We start from the raw sequence: 25704 nt of genomic DNA, 5'->3' as shown, positions 1-25704 counted from the left end.
TCTGCCATGCCCCTCAGCACCCACCCTAATGTAGGCTCACAATGGCCCCTGCCAACCTGCAGGCTTCCTGTCACTATGGCCATGAGGGCTGGGCCTTCAGGCCTCCTGGTGGCCATGGGTCTGCACAGACCAGAGCTGGGGTGGAGGTTACAACCTGGAATCCACTCTGTCTCGGCTTCTCACTCTCCCCAGCCCCAACCAGGGACAGGTGGGTTACTTAAAACCTCAAGGTCAGCTGGAAGGGATGCTTTAGCTGAAAGCTTTGGAACTAGAAAGTCAACAAGAGTCCTGCTCACTCCTCCCTGGCTCAAGCCCTCAGATAAGTGACTGTGGATATGTGCCCCCAGAACTGTGCAGCTAAGACCCTCAGTCCCGTCCCTCCAGGGAGAAGGCAGCCATCTGTGAGCTGAAGCTCAGATGAGGTTTCTGTGCTCTGAGCCCAGGCCCAGTCAGGGGAGTGTGTGTGGGTGCATCCAGGACAGTGCAGGCTAAGTCAATCCTCGGGAGTAAGCTGCTCAGTGCCAAGTCCCAAGGCATCCAGGACCAGGAGCGAGCACTCATGGGCCTCCATCCACATTGCTCCCTGCTGGGGTAGAAAGGGGCCCAGAAATCACAGTAACAAAAACATTAGGTCACTATTTATTGGTTTTTACTGGCCATATCTCCCAATACCTCCCCAACAACTCGGAGGGTGGGCCTCGGGCCACCCCTGTGCCATCAGCAGAGACACTGAGAAACTTGTCCTTGGCCACAATGATCTGATGGAGCCAGACTGAGAACCCAAGTCCATCCAGCTCCCGAGCTGGGCTGTGGACGCCCCTGCTCTTTGCCACCCCAGGAAGGACACCCCCAGCCTGGCTTCTACCCCCAAGTCTCCCAGAAATGTGGAGCATGGGGAATCGCAGAGCCACAGGAAATGCCATGAGCATCTGGGATTCTGGAAGGCACCATCCACCTTCTCCCGGGCTGCATTCCAGAAAGGAAGGTCAGGCAGGCACTCAGGCAGGCTGGAGCCCTGGTTAGGTGCCCACAGGGCAGCCACACTGGGGTCCGGATCTCCGGATATGCAGGAATCGAGGCCTGACGAGAGAGAGAGATGAGGGCCCGTTGCTGCCTGGGCCCTGGGAATGAGCGGGGAGTGGGAACAGCACACTGTCCCCACAGCCACATCCATATTCTGGGCACAGCCACTGTGGGCAGCACAGGTGTGGATGGCCTGGGTGCTGTGGGGAGTGGGCAGAGTCTCACCTCCCACAGAAGTCCCTGCGCACAGCCACGAGATCGAGGTGCAGGTCAGGCTGGCTCCGGAGCCAGCTGCCGACAAGCCCTGGGTGCCTTGGCTCCACTTCCAAGAAGACACTTCTATGTGGGAGAGAGAAGCTGAGCTGGCTCAACCGGGCAGGGCCAGGACCTGCACTCCTGGGCTGCCCAGGCTGGAAGGGGTGGGGGCAGAAGGACTGCCAGGACACACCCAGCACCCACTGGGAGGGAAGGAGGCTGCTAGGGACAGACCCAGGAGACCCACTTCACACGTACCCAGAGCCCTTCAGGAGCTGGGGCGCCAAGGCCAGGATATGGATAATGACGTCCATGCCCTCCTTCCCGCCGTCCAGGGCCACTGGGTCTTCATAGCTGAAGTGAAGACGGTGGTAGGTGAGAGCCTGGGGGAGGGAGTTATCTAAAAAGTATGGAGGAAGGGGGTCCCGTGGAACTCACACTCTGGGCTGGGAGGTAAATCTGAGGACCCAGAAGAGGTGGCCCCAAGTGGACGGCAGCTCCTATCCCCCTACCTCCTGCCGGTGACACCTGGCATGCTTGGTGAATCCCATCTACTGACAGCCCTGGAGCAGGAGTGCCCCCTGTCACTACCCCTACCCCACCCAGGTGCTCCTGGGGTCCCCCTGGTTCTCAGTCCCTGTTTGGGAGCAGGGTGGCACAGTACAAAGCCTGGAAGAGGGTTTTAGCCCCAGCTTTCTCACTAAACCCCCATGAGGTCTTAGATAAGGTGCCCTCCCTCTCTGGGCCTCAGTCTTCTGTAAAATGATGCTCGCCACGTGTGTGGAGGCGCCCTGAGAGGGACAGTGACAGCGCCCATCTCCCGAGCACCTACTGTGGGCTCTGCACTGCGTCCCATGCTTCAGTCGTCACTGAGCCCTCGCTATGGCCTTGCAAAGCTCCGCCACCCCCCTTGCATGGGCGGGAAGCTGAGGCTCAGAGAGGTTCATTGGTCATCCAGTGGTCTGACGTGGGAAGGCATAAGCTGAACCCAGGTAGGTCTGCAGGCTTTAGAGAGCACCCTTTCCACACCCCCGCCCGCTTTGGCCCCCACCCTCCTGCCCTTCCCACTAGGCCTTCTCAGGCCTGGCCTCCCCATCCTGCCCCATGCAGCACCTGCAGATCTCAGGAGCCAGCTGCTCCATGTCCTGGTGGAAGACGTAGGGAGGGTTGCTGACCACCAGGTCCATGGGGCCCCAGGGCAGAAGGTGCGTCCACCACCTCTCTGTGGTCAGAGAAGAAGACACACATCAGGGACTGGCTCACTGGGAGAGAAGAGGTGGTTGCTCCACCTGCCACCATGCCCCTTGGGTAGCCTCTCCCCGGAGCCATGCCTTGGTCCTGTCTCTGGACCTGAGAAGCTAGTTTTGCAGATTAGTACCCAGGATCCCCAGATAGCAGCCTGGCCAGAAGCATCCATAATCTGTCATGACAGCCCTTCATCTGGAATATCCTTGCTCTCTCCTCTTCCTATTAAAAACTTGCTCAATAAGCCAGACTCGGCTCATGTGCCACCTCCAGGAAGCCCTCTCTGATTGCCTGTATCCTCCTCCATGGCCCACTGGCCTGATAGGCAACACTGACTAGAGTGCCTGCAGAGCAAATATTCTGGTCCTGAAGGCTTGCTTTTCAGCTCCTGTTTCTCTCTTGTCAACAAGCAAACCCTAGTTAAACTCACTAGTTATAGGAAATTCATAAGGTAAAGAAAGATTCTGTGGCTGATCCCCTCACAGGTCAGCTTAGCCCAGGAGACATGTGTGGCAACAGTGACTCGTCCATTCTTAGCAAGGAACAGTACCTGTATCCAAGACCCCGCCCCCAAGGAAGATGAGTGGGAGGGTACCTAGGGTCACATCAAGGGGGACAATCCGAATCCTGTCCTGCAACTGAAGCCTGGAGAAATAGGGAGAGGGGGTGGCATGAGCATGGGGGACAGGCTCCTCCCCTTGGCTACAAGAGCCCAGAGGGACAATGACCCCTTCTTGGGCCACCAGGATACCCAGTGCCCACCTTCATTTGTAATCCAGTGGGAGTCCCGCCCCCACTCTCCCCACCCTTTTTTAGGAGTGGAATTCGACATCCATGAGTTTGGTATCTGGAGAGGATCAGGCCCAAAGTCTGACCCCGTCACCCTGGCCCTCTGGCCCCTAGCCCTCCTACCTCTGAGCATTCTCACGGGTTAGGCAGATGGCGGCCTCCTCCTTATCCACAGCAATGACTTGGCTCTGCTTCAAGAACAAAGAGGGGTACATGGGCCATAGGGTGCCTGGGGAGGCCAGGCTTGTGAAGCAGAGTACCCCCTCCGACCCCCTAGCAGGAGAGGAGGGAAATGTCCAACAGGCCTTCCTACTCTGTGGCCAGGGCCTGGCAGACAGACAGAGGTGCCAACTGGAGGCTGCGGCGACAGTAAGCTGGGGCGGCCCTGTCCCCCCTCCTCTGGCCCATCTCCCTCAGGTGCTCCGGGCAGAGGGGTGGGAGGGACAGTGAGCAGCAGTCACAGTCTGCCTGGGGTGGGGTGTAGGGATGCAGTGGGGCTCACCTGGGGGAGCTGGCTCAGCAGGCTGAGGGCGATGGCCCCTGATCCACAGCCCACCTCCAGGATAAGGGGACCATCTTGGGTGCCTGCAGCACAGGGCCTCTGGGCCTCCTCCTCCAGCACCCAGTCAACCAGCTCCTGCAGGCCAGAGTGCTCTAGGTCAGAGTTGGTGCTAACCTGGCCCCTGGAGGTCTTGGCACAGAGACCCAAGCACAGTTAGCCCTGTGTGCATGTGGAAAGGGAGTGGCCAAAGCCAGATGGAACTCCATTGTCAGCTGGTCTACGGGCAGTTCACCCTGTCTCTTCACGCCTCGGTCTCCCCATCTGTAAAACTGAGCACAGTCGAGAATCACCCACCTCACAGGGGTGTGGTGGGGACTAAATGGAACCACATTCATGAAGTACTGATCCCACGCCTGTTACATAGTAAGTGCTCAATAAACCTCAAACCAAAAAAAACCAAACACGCTGCCATCAAGGTGATTCCGACTCATAGCAACCCTATGGGACACAGTAGAACTGCCTCATAGGGTTTCCAAGGAGCGGCAGGTGGATTCTAACTGCCGACCTTTTGGTTAGCAGCTGAGCTCTTAACCACTGCGCCACCAGGGCTCCCGAGACACCCCAAGTAAGCCCTTTATAACCATCCTTTCATTTCAGACTCACAGCAATGATAATGACCACAACAGATGAGTCCTGGACACTCCCTCTGTGTCAGACCTTGCTTCCAGAGCTTTCCCTATATTAACCATGAGGAAACTGAGGCCTGGGGGCCAAGGCCCTGCCTGGAGCCTGGCCTGCAGCAGCTCATGGTGGCCAGGAATCAATCCTGGGAGGAAAAGAGGGCCCCAGAGTGAGACCAGGAGGCTCCTAGGCCAAAGGGTCAGGGAATTCCCTCCACGGTGAGGGAGGACATAGGCCGGCCTGAGCCCCATAGCCGAAGCAGGCAGCGGGCACACAGAGCAAGCGGTAAGGGGCCTGGGCATGGTGGGAGGAGCCTGACCACACTGTACCCACTTAGGTGGCAGGGGGACACTTTCAGACGTTTTCATTACAGAAACAAGAGGATTTCAAGTCTCTCCGCCCATCTGCCGCCCGCAGGGACTGTGCATGGAAGCTGATATAGGACGGGCGGCATGGGGGAAGAGGGCTGCTGCTCCCCAGTGGCTGTCACGGAAGAAATGTTTCCAACCAGCAGTGGAGTGGGGGGGCCTGAGTGGCCAGGTGTGGGGCAGGGAAAGGGCAGTTCAGCCCCTTCTCAAAGGGGTCCCCATGGATGTGGCAGGAGGGCCCCCCAAGAGGCTCCTGGGGTCCCAGCTCCCACGCAGGAATGGATTAGGGACCTGGGGGGTGGTCAGCAAGTGGGTGTTTATCCTCTGAAAAGAGGGCTACCTCCTCCAGAAAGCCTTCCTCAAATCTCCCACCAGGCTGGCTCTACCATGGCTTTCCCCACCCTGAGTCTAAGGTCTAGGCTGGGTTCGCCTCTCGCACCAAACCAAAGACTCCATGATGGGAAGGCCTGGGGTCTGACCCATCACAGGGTGTTCCACACAGCCAGGGTTTGGCCCAGAGGGCCTCTGGGCTACTTCACAAGTGCTGAGCAAGTTCTTGGTGGCCTCAGGAAGCCACCCTCTAAACCTCAGACCGCCACCTCCCCTCAAACCTCCAATGGCACCAGCCAGGCCCCAACCAAGCAGAGGTCCCCAGGTCACTCGGACCCATTTTCCAAATGTGCTGAGTCCCAGAAAGCATCTCGTCCTTTGGAGTCTCCCAACCCCGGGAGCAGAGCTTCCCTATCCCAAGCGTAGCAAGTCCAGGGCAGGAAAACTTGGCCAGCAGGCCCGACCCTCCCTGTTCCGAGCCCCTTCCACACCACATCAACTACTACCCGCACGTGAGGGAGCCCGGCTCCAGCAGGAGAGGGCCGTCGCCCCCCTCCCGCCAGCCCCACGCTGGGCACTGCTGGAGACCACTGGGGTGCTCCACAGGCAGAATAAGCAGGGCTGACACTGGCAGAAATGAGCGGTCCAGGGCTGCAGCCGAGAACGTGTGGTCTCAGTGGTGAGGCCACGTGCGGAGAGGCCAGCAGGGTGGCCGGGACTTGTCAGGGGTGTGAGCGTCTCTTGGTTTCCCAGCCGCAGACAGACCTACCCTGGCTAGAGGAAGACCCCTCACCAGCCACACTGGCTAGCCACCTCACAGAGACACCCCTGACCTCAGACAGAGAAAACCACAGATGTGGACAGCCAGCTCAGGCCAGATATGAGGCGGAGAGACAGCGCCCCAGCCCCGCCAGTGGCCCCCTGCCTCTCCCTTACTTGCCAGACCACGGGGGAGGCGCTTGTTGGTTGTGGGTCCACCCGGGGAGCGGGGGTGGTGATCATCCCCACGAAGACCAGAAACTTTTCCTACCCATTGAAGAGCCTCCTTCAGGCCTGAAGCTGGTGGCTTTTTGGGGGAAGCTGAGAGCTGAGCCGGTCACGGGCCCAGGACACCTTGTCCAGATAAACATGGGAAGAATCTAAGAACACATCAGTGTAGAGAGAGGGGCATGTGGAAAGGAGGCAGGAAGCAGGCAGCTGTTGGCTCTGCTTGGAGTCCCTGCACTAACATGGACTCCACACCCCTCAAGAGTTTGCCCCGAGGCCTCAGCACGACCTGAGTGCCACAAGCACCCTCCATTAGGATGGTAACCCTGGTGGGGCAGCCCCAGGAAGGTGGCATTGCCTACAAATCACAGACAAGACACCCACGGAGCCTTACCTCACCAGGCTGGGCAAGAATGACTCACACCCCCAGCCTTCGGTTTCCTCTACACAAACTACCAGGCCAGGGACTGGGCCATCCTCCCACCTCCAGGATAAACCCAACTTGCCCAGCCCCCTTGCTGCCTGCAACTTTGCACTTCAGACTTCTACATCCATCATCAGAAACATGATCCCTCCCCTACACCCATTCTGCCCCACTCCCTACTACAGGCCACGTCCTCTTGAGTTCTTGGTAAGGCACCCCTCAATGTGGCTTCACATTGGTGCAAACCTAGGCAAGTTCTCAGAAATGTCTGTACAGTGAAGCGAGGCCCCAGCCGCCCAACCACAGCCCTTTCCCTTGCTGTGGGGCTGCTCTGCCGGCCCAGACCCACCCAGGAAAGGGGCAGGCCATGTGGGAGCCAGAAGTCCACACTGAACACTCAGAACCCCAGGATACATGGCTGGTGCCAGGTCAGCTCTGCAGGGACTTGGAGGTAACCATGGTGGCCACCCTCCCATGCTCTGACCCTTGGCTGCCTCAAGGGTGGTGAGTAACCTCCTGCCACAGGTTGCACATTCAGGGGGAGCCACTGGGTGGCCTATTAAAGGCCTGGAGGTGGCAGGTCACATACTGCTCTTGATCCTAACCCAGCTCATGCCAATCCCAGATGGGGCAGCCCCATGTGAGGTGTGCGGCTTGGCCTGGGAACCTGGGTGCTACCCTCATGTACCCCACCTGGCTGCCCTATGACTTCAGCCCTGACGCTGGGCAGTGAGGCAAGGACCTAGCCTTCCAACCTCATGGTGGGGGGGCAGGGGCTGGGTGCAGAGGCTGGAAGAGTGAGGGGCTCGGGGTCCCTGGCTAGGGCAGGTGGATGGGGCCTGACCTTTCCTAGGAATGTTTGTGTGCCTGGGCACTTCCCAGAGACACCCCTTCTCACAACTCACCCAGCCTCTCTCATCCCCCCACCCCCGACTTGGTCTGCTCTCTCTCACTCCGTCACCTACAAGGTCAGGGGGAGCACTAGATGAGCCACAGAAAGTGTCCCTCCCAGGATCAGGGGTCTCACTTAAGGATAGAATGCCAGGCCACACGTCCCCAGTCCTCATAATCTGGGAGACAAACACAGGTGATTACCTAACCAGAGAATGAATCTACAAGGACCACTGAGACGCAGCTTCTCTGGCCTAAAAGTCCAACCCTCTCATCGTCTGGCCCCAAAGAGGGCAGTGGCTTGCCCAAGGTCACACAACAGAGACTGGACCTCCAGGTGTCCAGCTTGAGCCCTCTCCACTTCGCCCACGCATCCTGAGAACTGCCGGAGGGCGTTGGTTTCCCATAAGTCAGGCGGGTCTTGGGGCCCTCCCGGACCCAGTGAAAGGACGGCTCCCAGGAAAACGGTAGGAACAGGCTGAACACTCAGTGGGCAGCACTAGTGTGAGCACCTTGGGCAGGCTCAGGACGAGAGGACAGTCCAGGAGGCCAGTGGGAGACACCACAGGACGAACACGGCCCCTAAACACAGCAGTTGTGGAGCCACAGTGCCCTCTGGAGGAAGTCTAGGGAAAGACAGGTGCCCTGAACCCCACAGTCCTCTTCATCCAGCCCTGCTCTGGCAGCTCTCACCTCTGTCTCTGGCCGAGGGATAAACACTGGGGGCGCCATCTTCAGATTGAGTCCCTGGAAGTCCCACTCCCCGAGGATGTACTGCACTGGCATCCTGCAGAGGGGGCAGCCGGGTGGTAGTCAGTGACAGAGGTAGGACCGGCACAACCACGCCTGGGTTAAGGGTTACCACTAGTGGCCAGACGTGTCTCCTGGGCCCCGGTCTCCTATCCAAGGCCTTGTCTCCCTCCCTCCATTCTCATTCACTGCCCTGACCCCCCTCTTGCCATTCCTTCACCCTGCACCTCCCCAGTCTTCGGACACTTTCCTCTCCTGTGACAGAGCCCCAAGTCTTGGCCCACGGCTCCTCACCTCTGCAGTCTGCGGCTACTCAGCTCCTGGACGCACTGTAGCTGCTGAGAGGTCAGTGGCTGGGTCCGAAGTGCTGGCCTCAGACTCTGAAACTGACCCCACAGAGAATATCAGTAGCTGGTTCTATGAGCCCAGGGATCCCAACGGGGGTTCTTATGTGGACAATGTCTGAGGCTCAGTTCCGGCCACTTTGGTCATCCTTGAATCCCTAGTGCTCAGGTACCCTAACAGTTCATTGGGTGAATGAATAAATATCTGCCTAAGACCTTCTGTTGTACATAGGATTGTTATGAGTCAGAATCCACTTGATGGCACCTAACAAGATGTTTCTTCAGAAAAATCTCACCGGTCTCAGCTGAGGGGTGTGAAGGTGGTGGCAGCTGGTGAGCCTATCTCTCACTGGAGCAGAAAAGCCTGGATGTTCCTCTTCCCCAGGGTCCTCCCTTTCCCTACCCTTCCCACCCTCCCGGCACCACAGCACTTAACTGTTTTGGCTCCAAGGACATGAGCCACGATGTACTCACTGGATTCCCGGGCCTCAGGAATGCCTCTCTCTTCAAAGACTGCTGTCCAGTGGCTGACCAGCTCTGTGGCACTCACCAACCCAGCCAGAGGTGAATGGGGTGGACATGAGCTGAAGGCCCAGCCCCGGGTGCCTCCTTTCCTTCCTGGGCCAGACAGGAGGGCCCACAGCATTTGGCCCCAAAGCTTCATGTCTCAGAGAAAGGCTCTCCTGAGTGCTCCCAAGTCCCCAAGTCTTTCTGGTGATGTCATTTACTGAGGTGGGTTCTGAAGGTCATCACCAGCCCCAGACAGGTGGAGACACGGAGATCACAGGTTCCAGCTTCCCAAAGTGGCTCTGGTCCTCAGATGTGGCTGCTACCCTGGGGGTGGGGGGGAGGCAGGAGAGTAGCTGAGCTTTAAGTGACTCCCACCCCCACCCCCGTGGGACCAGGACTTGCTTTCCGCCCCCTGCCTGAGAGGGGGCATGCTCTTGCTCCATCACCTCTGACTCCACTTTAGACCTTCACCTATTTGATTCTCCTTTTCTTGGCCAATTATGTTTTTTTCACGTTTTGAGTTAAAGTGGATGAACCCATAGCTCAGCCCCTGCTAACAAACGGGACTGGCGGTAGGGCAGGGCGAGGGGTTTGGGGTCGGGTGGGTCTGTGTTTGACCCAGCTTGTGTGACCTTGGGCAAGTCATTGAGTTTCAGTTTTCCCATCAGTAAAACGGTAAGAGTAACACCAATGCCATGGTGAGTGGTGTATTAGCCAGTGAAAGTCAAGGGCCCAGCTCAGCACGTAGCAGGGCCTCAGTGTTACACGCTCCTAACTAATATTACCAAGGGGAGGAGAGTGCCTTTGTTCCAGAGCTTTGCTTCTGACATTTTGTATGTACTGTCATTGTACGCTGAAACTTTTCCTGCAATTTAACCCGCGATCCCAGGCGTCGGCATAAACTGCCAGCCAAAAAATTTTTACAATTTTTGTTAATTTTATATTTAAATTGTCATAAACAAGTTTAACTAAATATTTAGTTTAAAATCAGTAGTGCCCTTTCCTTTCAGACAAACCAAGATTTAAACAAGCATTTACTGAGCGCCTGCTGAGCGCCAGACCTTCAGAGACAAGCAACTCCTATTTCACAGGAGGGAACAGTGGTTCCGAGAGTGGAAGCCAGCTAGGAACTGGTCATCCAGCTAGGAATTGTCCCAGGCAGGACACGAACCCGCGTCTCAGAGATTCGAGAAGCAGCTCTGTTCACCTGGGCGCTGCCCCGGAAGGAGTCGAGGCTTGAAGTCAAGGGGCGCGGCCTCCCTTTCAGCTTCGCAAGGCATCGTTAGGGACACAGGAAGGGTGGCCTTCTACTTGGGCCTCTTTCGCCATCGGTACTACGGGAGATGGAGCCGGCCAGAAGTCAAGGGTACTACAGTCCGGGCGCCCCCACCCCGATCTCCGCCTCTAGTCCGTACCTGCCCGAGGGGCTGCCCCACTCGCCCTCTGGCCGCCCGCCCGCCCTCCGGTGTGGAGAAACGGCCCCGCGTCTGGCCCTCGGACATGCGTGTGCCACCGTGCGCTCCCTCGGACGCCCAGCTTCCGGGGTCGGCGCAGCTGAGAAAGGGCTCGGGCGGACCCCACCGCCACGGCTCCAGAGTTCCTAGTGCCGCCAGGTTTCACCCGGGAGATCCCACAGTTGGGGAGGCTGTGAACGCCATGCGCACTACGTCCACAAGTTCACGGGTGTGAAAGGGCGTGAATGTGTAGGTGGTTGCTCCCTGGAGCCAGGACTCGCAGATCTTTCAGAAGGTCACGGCGGGAATACAGCTCCAGCCTACGGTGACAGCTCGGAGCTGGCGTTAGGGGCGGGGACTGAGGCGTGTGAAGGCGAACGGGGGCGTGTCACGAGCAGGCCTTGGGTCCCGGGGCGGGGCCCGATGTCTAGGAGCGAGGTCTAACGTAGCCGGTGGGTCAGGTAGAGCTGGTCTAGGCGGGGCCCAGTGCTCGCGGAGGGAGCCAATGTCCGAGAACTGGCCGAAGGCAGTGGCCCGAGCCCAACAGGGACCGGTGGCGACTGGATCCCAGGACCACTCCAGTTCCTCTCGCTCCGAGCGCTGAGATTGGCCTTGGGTCAGACCGTTTAGGGTTTGGAGCAGGGAGTTCGAACCCCGACGCTAGAGACCTCGGTTCGAATTCTGACTCTGTTGTCAACTGGTCCTGCGGCTTTGTCCAGGTTCCCTGCTTTCTCTGGGCCTGTTTCTTCTATAACATTCAAGGCATGGGAGTACCCTGCAAAGTGTGGACTGCCGACCCCCCTCACCAAAATCTACTGAGAAAGGGAGTTCTTATTAAACACGCGGATTCCCGGGCTCGGTCCCAAACATCGGGAGTCGCGGGCATCTGCATTTGTAACAAGCTACCCCGGTGATTCCCATAAGCCCATTTGAAAAATTGAGGATTAGAGAGTGTCTCAGGGCCCTTCCCCTGAGATGGCCGCTCCGTGCGTGGAGGCCACTGTGAGGGGCATATGCAGGCTTGCCTGAGTCGGGGTGCCCAATCATAATACCACCTGCCCCAACTTCTTCTCTAAACTCAAGATGCCCCATGTCTAGCCTAGGGTGAGGGTCATTTACCAAGAACCCTCACAACCAAGCCCCATCTGAGCAGGAGGACGAGGCCCAGGGAAAGGAAACAGCTTGCCTAAGGTCACAAAGTCAGTAGAGGGTCGAACCAGAGTTCAACTCAGGTTCAGGGACTCTCGGTCCAGTGCTCTCCCCAACCCTCCTTCGTGGGCCTGCGTTTGGGGGCGCGAGTCTGTCCCGATGGGAGTGGAGCCCGGGCTGACTAGGAGCCTGAGTTCTGGCCCGAGAAGGGCCTAGCCACCCACGGTCCTCTCCAGGCTTCCACACCGGCGGGGGTGTTTAGGGGTGGTCCCGGAGGACTGAGCCCCGGCTCAGTGACAGACGAGCGGACCAATGGCAAGTGGGCTCTAGGCCTGACAGCCAATCCGGGGAGGGGGGCGGGGAGCAGGTGGGGAGGCGGGGCGGCGCGGGTCGCTGGAGCTTCGGGGACCCCAGGAGACTGCTCGCCCGGCCCCACCCCTACCATCCGTCCGGGCCCTGTCCAGCCTGGCCCAAGCAGGCAAGAGTCGGCGCTCGCAGCTGCGAGCAGTGCGCGGTAGCGAACCCGGCTGGCTGCTCGGGGAGGGAGGACCTCGTGTCGGACCTGCCATCCCCCCACCAACTCCAGGCCTCGGGGTTCCCCCCGCCCCGGCCTCCCGCCCGCCGCCACCACCCCCAGCCTCCCCGACTGAGCTCGCGCCCCGGATTAAGTAAGTGCTGAGGTCGCCGCTTCTGTGCAAGGATGGAGGAATCAGAGTGGCGGAGGCGGGGATGAGGACTGGGGCAAGGAAGACTGGAGGACCTGGCCGAGAACGGTACGCGGGTTCTCCGAGGTCGCGGCGCCAACCCTTTCACCCCAGTATCCCTTCCTACCCTTTGGACTCCAAAGCAGACCTGGGAAGTGGTGAGCAGGGCCCCTTGTCCCCTTTGGATGGAGGAGTGAACTGAGCCACAGAGCAAGAGTTAACGGTCCAGCCCAAGGTCATGCCTAGGGTCAGTAGCGGAGCCAAAACGAGAACCCAGGACTCGCTCAGCCTAGCAGGAGGAAGAGGGCAGAGAGGGATGAGTTTGACCCCCACTCCCTGGTCCCTCTGCCAGCCTTGCCTTTCTCCAAGGGGGGCCATCATGTGTGTGCACACCCCTCACACACCCATGCACCTGCACAGGGAGGAACCCCACCCCACCCCGCAGCCATGCACCAGCACAGGGGGGAATGTGTGCAGCCATGAGCTGTGTGTCCTCTCTCTCCCTTCCCCACACCTGCCCGTCTACAGCTTGACTGGGACGCCTTCCCACCCCACTTTACCCAGGGCCCTCTGGCTTGGGAAGGCCTAAGCCACATCCTGGGCTGAGCACCTCTCCTACCCTCCCCTCCCAGGGGAGAAGGGAAAGAGAGGAGGGGGTACCTCAAAGTGGAAATGTTGCCCTCACCTTTCTCCCTGTCCCTGGTAGCACCCAGCCCCCCCCCCCCCCCCGTGGGGAGTGCACTGACCGTAAAAGCCTGCAGAGAAGGTCTGCCAGAGAACTCGACTTCCCACCTCTCTTTCCTGTATACACGCTGGCTGAGCAGCCACACCCCTCTCTCCACACCTGCCCCCACCCTCCTCCTAGCATCGGGTTGGATCCAGACGTCTCTGTGACTGCCTTCTCTGACTGTGTTGGCCAGAGGGAGAATATTTAAGTTATTGGGCACTTACTGTGTGCAAAGGGTGGGGGCTGTGCTGAGCTAAGCCTTTTTTAGGGACTGGTTCATTTTGACATTTCTGTAACATTATGGCACTGTGAAGACAGTGTTCTTAATATCCCAGCTTCAGCCTCAGGAAAACTGAGACTCAGAGAGGTGCAGTGACTTCCCTAGGATCACCCAGCTGAGTGGCTGAGCTGGGATTCAAAGCCAGGTCTGTCTGACCGGGGCAAGGGTTTTCCTCCAGGAAAGGAAAAAGCTGCAGTATTTTTTTCTCCAAGCTTGGGAGCAGGTGTAGGGGACGGACTTTTTCTTGCAAACCTCCACTGCCTTTCGCATCTTTCAGGTATGATCTCTGTGCTCACCGTGCCCACAGACAGAGTCCATATGAGGCATGAAGCACTGGGGATTCAGTGATAGAGTTCTTGCCTTCCATGCGGGACACCCAGGTTCAGCTCCTGGCCAACGCACCACACGCGCAGTCACCACCTGTCTGTCAGTGAAGTCTTGTGTGTTGCTATGGTATTGAACAGGTTTCAGTGGATCTTCCAGACTAAAATGGATTAGGAAGAAAGGCCTGGTGATCTACTTCTGAAAAACCAGCTAATAAAAACCCCGTGGATCACAACAGGCTAATCCGCAACCCATCATGGGGATAGCGCAGGACCAGGCAGTGATTCACTGTGCTGTGAATGGGGTGGCCGTGAGTCGGAGGCTGACTCACTCAAATCCACAAGAACCTTAGATGTATAAAGCATGTGTCCTGATGTCCCCTGAACTGGCCCTTGCCCTCAAGCTTTTATTTCTCCCATGTCTTCAGAAACTTGAGGGACTTCATCTCATCACCAAGCCACCATCCTAAGCCCTAATGTTTTTTATTCTTTCCTTTCCAGCACCCGGGGAGGCAGGGGGCTCCCTTTATCCAAGGGGGTGGCGGGGCCACAGACTGGAGCACTTCTAATGTAGGAAGTGAGTGGGCAGACTGACTGACCGTGGGCAGTCTCTCGACCAGGGCCCTCTCAGCGTCAGCATGAACTCCAGGATCCCATCTACTCGGGGCTGGTTCAGCAGCCGCCCACCTACCTCTGAAGCTGACCTGGAGCCTGCCACAGATGGGCCAGCCTCTGAGACCACCACCCTCAGCCCAGAAGCCACCAGCTTTAACGGCACTAGAATGCCTGACGTGGTGGGCGGCCCAGCGGGCGTGGGCACGATGCTTCTGTCCTTTGGGATCATCACAGTGATTGGCCTGGCTGTGGCTGTGGTAAGAGCTAGGGCAGGCTGGGTGGCCCAGGTGCCCCTTGGGTCGGGGGAGGGGTGGTCAGTATTTGGAGTTACAGAGAACCGAATTAGAAGGCAGTTTCAGAGGGCAGTTGTCTGTTAATGATAGTGTAGTTTCTCCCTCCCCCGGGGATTTGTACATTAAGGTCCAGAAGCCAGAGAGGCTGCCTCCAGTTGGAAGAACCAGAGAAGATTCTGAGGAATACGTGGTGTTTTGAGCTGGAACACGAAGGCCATGTAGGAGTCGGGGTGGAGGGCATTTCAGGTGAAGGGTCCCGGTGGGCCAGTTTGGAGGCAGGCAGGAGGCTCTGAGAGCAGCAAGCAGTGAGGCAAGTGAGGACAGTGGGGCATGGGGGTGCAATATGAATAGAGGCAGAAGGAGCTTGGGATGGATTGTGGGCTGCGGAGTCGGGGAGGGATGTTCCAGGCATGACAAGCTGCTGGTAGTGTTCATTCGTTCACTCACTTGACAGTTATTTACTGGGTACCAGCCCTGGGCCAGGTCTTTGGGATTCAACAAGGGCTGGAGAGACAAGGTCTTGCCCTGTGCATCTTACAGGGAGGGGAGACATGAAAACCAAGGACTCTCAGGGAAGCCCACAGAGACTGGGTTGAGAAATAGGGACGAGGGAGGGCTGTTCCATGCTAGGGGGTCAGGGACAGCTGAGGAGGCCACATTACAGCTGAGACCTCAAGGTGGAGGCCTGGCCTCAGTGTCGTGAGAAGAGGCAAAGTTGGATAGCCATCAGGACCAAGGTGAGCTGGGGTGAGGGCTGCAGGTGTCCCCTAATTACGGGTATGATGCCTCCAGATCTGCTGTTCACCCTGAGGATGTGGGCTCACCCCCTGAGATGACACAGGGACACTTGGAATGTCACTGGGGACCACTGCAGATTGTCCAGGCTGAAACCAGGGAGGGTGGAGTGCACTTGAGGTCCCCCAGCAGGAATGCAATGCTAGCATTCTGCTCACTGTCCCCCACGCTCTGCTCGCTGGCCTTCGGTTCAGAGCATGTTGCTCTGACAAATAGGTCTGTAGGTGGACCAGCCACAGCCTGGCTGGAGCTGCTGTTAAGACAGGGTTGCCATATGGTCCCTGCAGGCTCCAGATCACTGCCAGGGAATAACTGCCTTCTGGCAAGCAGGGCCAGGATGCAGCATACGGACAGCGAGGCCAGGGCCTGAGAGGTCTGCTGGGCCGGGAGGGCTTGGGTGGCGGGGGTAGGACGCCATGCTGCAGTTAAGCTGACTGAGGCACCCTAACCAGGGGCAAGCAGGGCCTAGAATCTGTCCTTGTAACTCTCGGCAGAATTTCTTCCCTCTTTCTCTCTAGCAGAACATTTGGAGGGTCGGAGTGGGTGGCTCTCTTTCCAAAAGCAGAAAGGTAGAGAGGTTGTAGGGTAAAGCAGCAGAGGGCAGGAAACAGCTCCTGCGCCCGGGGGACAGGTCCAGAGGCCTCCCCTGAGTGCTGCCTCTTCTCCCCTCACGCCAGCCCTGAGCTGGGCCGTGCTGGGTACAGGAGCAAGTTAGTGCCAGGCTATGTGCCTCACCCAGGAGGAAACAGTGGCAGGAACAGTGGGGGAGGGCTTCCTAGAGGAAGTGGGCTGAAGCTGGACAGCGAGGGGTGGGGAAGGTTTGGAAAGGAAGGTGTAGGAGATGTCCACAGCTAGGGCAGGGAGAGAGCAGGGGCAAAGGCACAGAGGTTGCGTAAAGGTTCTGGCTTCTCTTGAAGACCCCTCTATGTGACAGGGTAAGGGGGAGGCTTTGGGGCAAGGGCTGGGAGGCCAGGGAGCACAGGGTGCTGGGGCTGGAGCTGCTCATCGAGGGTGGGTAGGGGCTGGGCCAGAAGACCCCAGAGCTCTTGCTGTATTCCACCCGCAGGAAAGGTGGTTCCCATGTGACCCTCTGGAGAGGGTGAGGGAACGAGGGGCACCCTGGTTTCCTGGACCCCTTTAGGGTCCCCCAGGAGCGGGCAGCAGGAGAAGCTCTAGGCCAAGGTCAAGCTGTGAGTGGGTCACAAAGGGTGTGGGAGCCACAGATGGTTTGGGACAAACCCTAGGGCCGTGGCTTTCCCCCAGGCAGAAGCAGGTATGCTCCTGGTGGTTGGAAACTGCCAGCGTGGGGAGGAGCAAGATGGTGACAGAGGTCCCTGGAGTCCCCTCCGTGGGCAGTTACCTGAGTGTTGCCCCCTCCCTCCCTTCCCTCAGTGCTTCGTACCAGGATTTCCTGCTCCAGCCTCGAGGCCCTAGCTGGTTTCTAAGGCTGCCTAGGCCTTATCTTCAAGCTGTACAATAGGGGACAAGACCCTGGGGGCTTGCTAGCGTCAGGGTTCTGAGAGGTCAGCCTGGGCTGATGTCCAGGGGCTCAAATACCAACCCCTGTCCACTGAGGGCATCAGCCTCCCATAGGAGCCCAAGGATGCACCCTGGAGCCACGCCCTACCACGGCTGGCCACTACCTGTGCCCTGTTCTTTTTGCCCGTATGTGGCTTTGGGCCTGGGGAGCTGGGGTGATTTGGGGGGACATTGGGGAGGGATGCTGAAGTCTTCCCTTCCCCCTTCAGCTTTGGCGAGTCACAGGCAGGTGCTGAGTGGCTGGAGCCACAATCAGCGCAGGCAGAGGTAGGGCCCAGCAGCCCGCAGGACTGGCCTGACGGTGTGGTCTTCCAAGACCGGGCTTCCTCGAAGGCAGGCCCGGTCCCCACCTCTGAGTCCCCAGCCCTGGTCAGGGTGATGTCAGCACCTACTAAATGTCAAAGGAGGCTATGGATGTAGGACGTAGGGTCACTGGAATGAGGGCCCTGGAGCCGTGGGGACCCGCAGGTCTCCCGTTCATCGGCCTCAGCGTGTTTCCCATCCTGAAGGCCAGCTGGGTCTCATCGGGGCCTCCTCTCCTGGCCGTTTGACACCGCTTCTTCTCTTGCAGGTTTTGTACATCAGGAAGAAGAAGAGGTAACTCCCCAGCTGTCACCCGAAACCCCAGCCCACAGACAGTGCTGGGCTAGACTACAGGGGGTGTAGGTGGGAAAGGAGAAGGAGCCCCCCCTCACCAGGGCTCCCTCCCTGGTTGGGGAGTCAAGGCCTCTTCTGCCCCCACAGGGTTGGGGGTGGCCACTTTCTTTTAGGAATATCTGCCCCTCCCTCAAGGGATCTCAGGTGATCCTACGACAGGGTGGGCGGGGAGGGGAGAGAAGTTTGGGATTACCCCCACCCAGCTGCCCAGGCAGTCTTGCCCTGCCATCCTGAGCTGTCTGCCACTGACCTGCCCCCCCCCCCAGCCCCCAAAGGCTGTGAATCCCAGCAAGGCCCTGTCCTAGGCAGTCCCCGTGGACCCTACGGATGACAGCTCCTTGGCCTCACTCCCAGGAGTGGGCAACTTCTTCCTCCCAGGCCACCTGTCTGAGGGCTAGAGCTGGTCCTGTAGGTGCAAAAACGTGTTTCGTTGAATCCCGGGTAGGACCCTAAACGTGGTTGTGCACTGTGACTCAGCTGGTTGGCTGGTAGGACCTGGAGGGCTTGTGGGAGGAGAAGGGCCTGCCCTCCCCAGCAGCCTCTCCCCCCACTCCCCCAGGCTGGAGAAGCTGCGCCATCAGCTCATGCCCATGTACAACTTCGACCCCACGGAAGAACAGGACGAGCTGGAGCAGGAACTGCTGGAACACGGGCGGGACGCTGCCTCCCTGCAGGCCGCCGCCTCTGTGCAGGCCATGCAGGGCAAGGTGGGCACTGGCCAGACCACCTACCCAGCCTGCAGCCCGTTCATGCACCCCTCCACCCTACCTGCATCCATCCTCACCCAGCTTTCGGGCACCTGCCATCTGGTCAGGTGGCAGCTGTTGGGTACACGTGTTTTGACAGGTTTGTTTAGGAACTGGTAGAATTGCTCCGTGGTGACCCACAGACTCCCCTCACCAGGCCAGGCCAGGCCAGGAGCAGCCCTAGGATCCAGCCTGGCTCTGCCCCTGACAGCCCGGTGATTCCTGAAGCCCTCCTGGCCTCTTTGAGCCTCAGTTTTCTCATCTGCAAATGAAAATCTTAACTTTTACCCTGTTTACCCCCACATACGGGGTGACCAGTGGGAGAGGTCACTGGAGGCTGGGGCCCTGGGTCCCACCACTCCCTGAGAATTCTTGTACAGAGTGGGTCATGGATGGGGTGAGACTCCTGGGCAGTGGCACCTCAGAGCAGGCTGGTGGGTTCCCAGTTGTTGACAGACCCCAGGCAAGTAGAGACCCCAGCTGATCTCACCTCCTATGTCTGAAAGGTCAGGCGCCTGCGTGGTCAACCTGCTGGGGCCACTGGCTTGCCTGACCACTTGACACCAGCCCCTGAAATCCCCAAGGGCCAGAGCTACATGAGAAGGTCTGACCTCCCCCAGGTCCCCAGCTTCTTCATATCCCTCTTTGCCTCGACCCCACGGGTTGCTAGAGGGGCCTGGCCCACCAGAGGCAAATTTGGGAGGCTGGACTCTGGAAAAGTCCAGGCTGGGAGTCTGGAGACACCCTGGTTTTGCCACCAGTTCTCTGAGACTTTGGTCAGGACACCCTTGAGATATTCAGGAAATTGGCCTGAGAACCTTGGTCCACCCAGCCCATGGGGCAACTGACCGTTTGACAGTTGTTTCCTGCACCCCTTGCTTGTGCCAGCCGCTGTACAAGGGCCTGGGGGTGCAGAAGTGAACCCCTCTGTGGGAGAGGGTGGTGCATGCATAGTGAATCCAGTCCTGAGCCCACGGGGAAGCTGGCAAGGCAAGCTGGGGTGGCTGTGGGGACTGGCGGGAGGAGTCATCTAAGCCAGGTCATATTTCAAGGCTGAGTTTGCAAGGCGGACATTCCAGGCAGAAGGCATAGCTCATGCCAAGCCCAGCAGGCGCCAGGAAATGAGGGTGGAGGTGACTGGGCCGAAGGGTGCATGTCCTTGGTCAATGTCCCTGATGCCCCTGCCCATCTTCCTGCAGACAACTCTTCCCTCCCAGGGCCTGCTGCAGAGGCCCAGTCGGCTGGTGTTCGCTGATGTAGCCAATGCCATCCATGCGTGAGCGGCCCAGGGACAGGCCTGGAGTTCTGATGGTGATGCGTGCCACAGTGCCCACACAGCTGCCCACTCCCTGATTGTCAAGACCTACTCAGGACCTGCCCTGCTGAGGCAGGAAAGGGCCAGGCTGGCCCCAGCTGTTCTGCACGCCCACCTGCTGACTCTCCAGGCTCTGAGAGCGGCCTCTGGCCGGGCTGGGCATCTCATCACTGACCTCGCCTGGCCTGAGGGCCCTGCGTAGAGGGCAGCTCTCACTCCAGGAAGGTCGAGGCCACTGCTGGCTTCCTTGTGTCCTGTCCAGGTCCCTGATGTCAGGGTCTGCTCCGCTGAATGTGGAAGAAATGGGGGGAAATATAGAGTGGGAGGGGGAAGGGAAAGAGAATGTGGGGGTGTGTTTCCGTTCTGACAGGGAGAATTCTGTGTTTGGAATCTGGAACCTTCACTGGAATGGGGAGAGTCAACCACTCAGGTCACAGGTACAGGGTGGGCAGCCACCTATTATCAGCACTGAGAGCCCCAGGGATGGAACTAAAGTTGCCTAGTGGGCAAAAATGCCAGGAGGGGGCTGCTCATACCCAGGGGTCCATCCATATTATGGAGGTCTAGGAAGCCTCCCTGCCACCCCTCCCTGGCAGCCAGTTGTTTGCTGGGCCCAAGCTAGGGTAGGAGATGGGGGGAAAGGAAGTGAGGGGACAAGTGTAAAGGGATGCAGCACCCAGGCCTGCTGAAAGACCCCGTGTGTGCGTAAGCGTGCCCATGTGCAGATGCGTGCCGTTCCAGGACAGGGGGCAGGGTGAGGACCCTCTGATTGGCCCCACCCTCCAAGTCTACCCTCACCCCATGGTGTGTAGAGGAGCAGCGGGGTGGGCCACCTTCCCTGATGCCTTCAATGTTCAGGGGCCACAGGGAGGAGGGAGGCAACGGCGAGGGATCCGCTGCCTACCGTGCCTCTTCACAGGCCCTAAAAGCTGGCCTCTTCTGCCGCTGAAAATTGCCCCCGTCTTGGGCTGGATCCGGGATCTGGGGTTGCGGAGAGGCTGCAGGTCATAGGCTACAGGCTGGGTGGGGAAGTTCTAACGGCCTAGAAGGGAGGGGATGGGAAACAGCCCCTTGGGAATCACGCAAAAAACAGCCTGGTTTTGGATTCCCCTACCTCCAGCCCATCTACGGGAAGGGGCCTCTCAGTGTTTATGGGTGAGGAAGGGGTCTCTCACTTGGCCACCCCCTCAGCCTTGGCAGGTCAGGGCTGATGCCAGGACCATCCAGGTAGGGCACTGGGTAGACCCCGGGAGCGTTTCTCTACACTGGGCAGGCGTGCACACAGGAGCACGTCGGTGTGCCTGGCCTTGCTGCCATCGCTGTCTTCTGCTCGTTGGAGGGGGTGTAGGGTGGCGTGTGCAGATCTTCTATTGGGCAAACATCATATATCAGGAGGTAAGGGCCTAGGACCCGTGCAGGGAAAGTACTGGAGTGAGTCCCTCCTCAGGATTCTATAAATACGTTAGCACTTGAGCGACTGAAGGGTTGCTGGTAATTTAGGATGCACAGAGCTGTAATTTAACTCACCACATCTCCATGTGAGAGCATTAAAGATGTAATTAAGATGTTTACACAAAGAGAGTGTGACCCTGTGACACTTGGGGTGTGAAACCCCAGGAGGGGATGGTGGGTGAGGGGCTGTGGGGAGCCCAGGGAGAGTCGCTTGGGTACCAGCTATGAGGTGGCAGCCCAGTTGGTTTTCCTCCATCTCTCTGAGGACGTACGTCTGGCCCTGGGTTCAAAGCTGCTCTGGGAGCTCATTGTTTCAATTTTGGGTGGAGAGGCCAAGTGGACAGGACCTTGTGGGACTGCAGGAGGGAGGGGGCTTGAGCCCCAAGGGCCAGCGGAGGTGTGGCACCCCAGGACTTGCAGCAGCTGGGTCTAAAACACAAAAGGGAGCAAAATTATGTGGCCTTTCCCCAAGTGGGGGATGGGGAAGATGAGAAACCATTAGGGATATGTGTGTGGAACCCATCTGTGGGTTCTGAAGGGTTTGGGGGCAAATGGTACTAGGGTGACCAACCATCCAGGTTTTCCCAGGACCGTCCCAGTTTTAGCACTGAAAGTCCCACAAACCAGAACTCTAAGTGACATCCAGACTCTCCCCGAGAGAGCTGAGCCTTTAGGCTAGCGTCATGGAAACGGGGTAAGTCCCCCAGTTCCATGTGGAAGTCTGGGCTGCAGGTGGGGCAGTGGGACATGGCTTTGGGTAAAGGTGAAAGCCAAGTGCTCCACGGGTCACCCACACTGGGGTCAGAGAACTGGGCCTGTCAGCGACGGCTGTGGTGTTGGGGAGGGGTCTCTCCCTCAGTAGACTGGCGGAAGAATTCCTGAGGGATGTGAAGTGAGGGGGGGTGAACTGTGTACTCCCATCCCATGGGGTAGGCCCTTGGCCCAGGAACTTGGGGGCTGTAGAAGACCCAGTGTTTGGGAGACCCTGAAGAAAGGGGGCCTATGGAGTAAAACTGACACCCAGGGCCAGGGATGGGGGCTCCAGGAGGACCCTTATTCCCATTCTCTCCTGCTGCCTGTCCCATGCCCCTTTCCTGGCCTCCCAGTGGCTGGGCAGGGCAGGGCAATGGACACAGGGCAGTTATCTCTGTGGGCAAAGGGCTTGCTTCCTCATTTCTTGTCCCCTCACAGCCACCTCCTCTTCCCTTCCACCTCACCTTCTTCTGTTTTCTAGCTCTCTTACCCAGTCCTGGAGTAAAAACAAATTCCCTGTAAGTCCTCAGGTCTTCCACAAAGCGTGGCATAAATAAATATTGGGGTGAAAGGTTCTGGTTGGCGTGTCCTCTTTGTGGTCTCGAGGCTGGTGGGCTGCCCGGTACTCTCCTTACCACCTCAGTCAATCAGAGAGAATGAGATGGAGTTGCCTGCCATTACTGCTCCTAAAACTGACTGTTAAACAGGGCCCTCTGGGAAAGGACTCCCCCACCACACACACATCAGTAAGTGAAACCCCTTCTCATGAATAGCAATCAGGGCTTCAGGTCAGAAGCTGCAGCGGTTTGCGGTGGGTGGCATCAGGGTGGACATGGATGGTTGCCTTCAAAGGAGGCCATCTTCTTGTTTAATAAAGTCAAGTGTCACCTTCGAGCCAAAGTGAATAAAATAATCCTGTTGCCCGGCTGCCGGCAGATGCTGAGGACGACTTCAGAATGTAAAGGAAAGTTCTTATGGGTGGTTAGCCCAGAAACTCCAGCAGAGCAGTCTGACCTTGCTATGGATTTCTTCCAGAAACATTACTGAGCACCTACTGTGTGCTTGGCACCACAGTCCCATCGGTGAGCGAACCTGGCCTCTGCCCTGTGGCATTTCCATTCTAGATGGAAGGAGACAGACATCAACATATGTGTGTGTGTGTGTGTGTGTGTGTGTGTATGCCTATATCTTCATATCTACATCTATATGATAAAGAAGGTGGGGACAGGGACAGGATGTGCCTGAGGGTTTCAGAGGCGCGGACCGATACCCCTACCCTACCCCACCCAGGTACACCCCTCAGCAGGCCTCAGTGTGGAGGGCCTTCTCTGGGGGGTGAGGGCAACAAGGCTGCAGGCACTGCCAGCCATTCTGTTAGCCCTGCTCCCCAGCGCACTGACTTCTCAGCCCCTTGGACTCTGCCTCTCTGACAATTCCCGCCTGGGCCAGCAAAGGCCCTGCAGAGCACTGCCGAGGAGCGCCCTGTCTCCCCGTCTCTCACGCCACAAGTCCTGCTCCTGGTTTTCTGGGGATGGTGACATGGATAGGGATGTATGCACCTTCTCCAAAGTCTTCCAGTGACACCAGGCTGAGGCCCACCCAGTTCCCTCAGCTTTTCCTATGCCCAGCTCTGCTGCTCCACTTCTCAGAAGCAGCCACTGGGACTCTGCACCCAGCTGTCCCTGTGGTCTGGACTGGGGGGACGTGGGGAGAGGGATGGCAGATGTCCCAGCCCTTGGGGCTGACGGGTCCTCTATCCTCTGTCCATTGGGATTGGGAGAAGAGGGAAATGTCCACCCCAGCCACTTCCATGCATCCACCCAGCCCCTAGTGCACCTCTGTTGGAGGCCTGGAGACCTGAGTTAGGAGAGGTGGATGGAGTTAGCCCCATTTCCTGGGTAATAGCAATGACATCATCATCGTCGGCATCGTCATGCGTGGTTTGTTGAGCTCGTGGTATGTTCCAGCGCAGTGGACCAGCCCGTGTAGGGAGGGTGCTCGTGTGGTGCTAGGGACCAGTGGGGAAAGGGGCAGGTGGTTCCCCTCTGCTGAGAGCCGAGGAGGTCCCTGCTGAGCACCCCTGGCGGGCTGCCTCGCCTCAGCCTCAATTTCCTCCTCTCCAAAATGGGAGTGAAAACAGCCTGTCCCTGGTCATTCTACTAAGTGGCCAGAAGGAGCCTTGACAACGGGCTTTGGCCCCAGTAACAGTTACCCTTGATTGGCGCCTTCCCAGCACCATCTCACTTTACTCCCAGTGGCCCCTCACGTGGCTGTACTGTCACCTCATCTTACACTGAGAGACCCAGCACGCAGAGACTGGGGTTACCAGGCTCATCCCTCTTCTACACCATTCCAGAAAGGAGTCTCAGACAAGCCCAAGAGTCAGGGGGTGCTCTGGGATATGGTGGGGCACCCAGCAGGCCCACGGGATCCCCAGTCTGCCTTCCAGGAGCCCGTGTTGCCATCTGTGGGTGGCCTTCTAGCCTGCCACCCCCAGCCAGGACACCTGCCCAGTGGTCCTAGGATTCTTCTGTGGCCCTGTCTTTGGATTCTTGCCCTCCACTCAGCCCCTTCCGCCGTGTGGCATGGAAAGCAGCCCCCAGACTTCAGGCCCTGGTGTAGGGGCTTACCTGGCAGGACCAGCACTATGGTAAGATGAATGAAGGGCCTAGGGTTCAAAATTTAAGGAAGCACTCATTCTCAGGTGCTGACACTACATTTACACCAACTTAACAGTGAGTGCCTCCTTAAATTTTTCACCCTGGGTGTCCTCCATAGTTGGGGTCCAGCAGGCCACATGGAACCCCAGCAACCTCCACCTCCACCTCCATGGCAGTAGGCTGGGACCCGAGAGACCCAAGCAGTGAGGGTGGGGGCCAAACTTTGCCCTGGCAGGAGCTCACCAAGAGGCTCTTTACTGGGAGTAGGCTGAGTAGACCAGATTATGAGAGTTTTAAGGGATTTATCAGTGGCTCGATAATGGGTCAACAAGGTGACAGTCTGAAGCCCCGGGTGAAGGAGGAAGGCAGGATTCCCGCCACAAATCCCCACGGATGGGTCAGACCCAGAGTCTATGCATGTGAGTCTCCTGGGGAGCTGGCAGACGGAATCAAATATGTGCCCATTTAATCCTCCAACAACCCCAGAGAGCAGGCACCCTGAATGCCCCCATATCACAGATGGGGAAACAGACAGGAAGTGGAAGGGTTGCTTAGCACGTGGCAAGGTTAACCAGGTGGCTAACCCCAGAGCTCACACCCCAAGACTCCTCAAAAAAGGAAAGAATGCTCCCTGGAGGCAGAGCTGCCACCTCCTCTCCTTCATTCTCTTCAAGTCCCGACTCTTCTACACCGGGCCCTCTGCTGGGCTCTGGAGCTGAGGGGCACCCAGATGGGACTTTCCCTAGAGGAGTCTCACCCAGCGTGAGGCCAGGACAGCAACCCCAACAACAACAGCCTTCACAGAAAGTGACGAGAGACACAGGTGAGGTGACAGGAGATCAGAGGAGGGATCATCACCTCTGACTACAGGTGAGGCGAGGCTTTCATTGTGCTCTGCCTGGAAGACAGGCCAGGTTTGGACATGAGGACACAGAGGGCATTTCAGGCCCGGCAGGTGGCGAGGTCAAGGAGGTGATGGGCTTTTCCCCACAGCCAGGACACTAATGGCAGAGGTTCCACCAGGTGGTCCCTGTAAACATGCAGCACTTATATTGCGCCCAGCCAGCCCTCCATGCAGTGCCTGCACTGCCTCATCTGCTGAGCACCAGTGTTATAGACGCTGTGGACCTGTCCGACGCTGCT

At 58.2% G+C, this 25704-nt stretch overlaps 2 protein-coding genes across 5 annotated transcripts; one reads left to right on the top strand and one right to left on the bottom strand.

Annotated features, from left to right (window-relative positions):
• Positions 1-514: 514 nt before the first annotated feature.
• On the bottom strand, positions 515-10549 carry HEMK1 (HemK methyltransferase family member 1). Of its 3 annotated transcripts, none has more exons than XM_023732648.1 (11): positions 10515-10549; positions 9026-9423; positions 8540-8631; positions 8189-8282; positions 3815-3949; positions 3436-3503; positions 3119-3168; positions 2392-2500; positions 1537-1632; positions 1249-1362; positions 515-1080 (listed from the first exon to the last, which is right to left on the bottom strand). In XM_023732648.1, the coding sequence occupies exons 2-11, from the start codon at positions 9251-9253 to the stop codon at positions 1020-1022; spliced, it is 1047 nt and encodes a 348-aa protein (XP_023588416.1). In that variant the 5' UTR covers positions 9254-9423; positions 10515-10549; the 3' UTR covers positions 515-1019. The 3 variants fall into 3 exon arrangements, with proteins under 3 accessions (XP_023588416.1, XP_023588377.1, XP_004368629.2); XM_023732609.1 differs by lacking the exon at positions 10515-10549 and adding an exon at positions 10307-10486; XM_004368572.2 differs by lacking the exon at positions 10515-10549 and adding an exon at positions 10307-10486 and having other exon boundaries at positions 3436-3500.
• Positions 10550-14370: 3821 nt separating this feature from the next.
• On the top strand, positions 14371-19661 carry CUNH3orf18 (chromosome unknown C3orf18 homolog). Of its 2 annotated transcripts, none has more exons than XM_004368571.2 (4): positions 14371-14548; positions 17550-17575; positions 18195-18342; positions 19581-19661. In XM_004368571.2, the coding sequence occupies exons 1-4, from the start codon at positions 14375-14377 to the stop codon at positions 19659-19661; spliced, it is 429 nt and encodes a 142-aa protein (XP_004368628.1). In that variant the 5' UTR covers positions 14371-14374. The 2 variants fall into 2 exon arrangements, with proteins under 2 accessions (XP_004368628.1, XP_004368627.1); XM_004368570.2 differs by having other exon boundaries at positions 14371-14608.
• The last annotated feature ends 6043 nt before the right edge of the window (positions 19662-25704 follow it).

The sequence above is a fragment of the Trichechus manatus genome, unplaced genomic scaffold, assembly GCF_000243295.1.
Source record: "Trichechus manatus latirostris isolate Lorelei unplaced genomic scaffold, TriManLat1.0 scaffold00001, whole genome shotgun sequence".
NCBI classification, from domain to species: Eukaryota; Metazoa; Chordata; class Mammalia; order Sirenia; family Trichechidae; genus Trichechus; species Trichechus manatus.
This window is presented reverse-complemented; position numbering and strand designations above follow the sequence as displayed.

Excerpts from the sequence above, each read along its gene's own strand:
- HEMK1 (XM_023732648.1), bottom strand. The coding sequence starts at position 9,253 with ATGAAGCTTTGGGGCCAAATGCTGTGGGCCCTCCTGTCTGGCCCAGGA. Across the intron at positions 8,283-8,539 it reads AGTAGCCGCAGACTGCAGAG|GATGCCAGTGCAGTACATCC; the intron begins GTGAGGAGCCGT and ends CCCCCTCTGCAG. Across the intron at positions 3,504-3,814 it reads TGCTGAGCCAGCTCCCCCAG|CAGAGCCAAGTCATTGCTGT; the intron begins GTGAGCCCCACT and ends TTGTTCTTGAAG.
- CUNH3orf18 (XM_004368570.2), top strand. The coding sequence starts at position 14,375 with ATGAACTCCAGGATCCCATCTACTCGGGGCTGGTTCAGCAGCCGCCCA. Across the intron at positions 17,576-18,194 it reads TACATCAGGAAGAAGAAGAG|GCTGGAGAAGCTGCGCCATC; the intron begins GTAACTCCCCAG and ends CCACTCCCCCAG. Across the intron at positions 18,343-19,580 it reads TGCAGGCCATGCAGGGCAAG|ACAACTCTTCCCTCCCAGGG; the intron begins GTGGGCACTGGC and ends ATCTTCCTGCAG.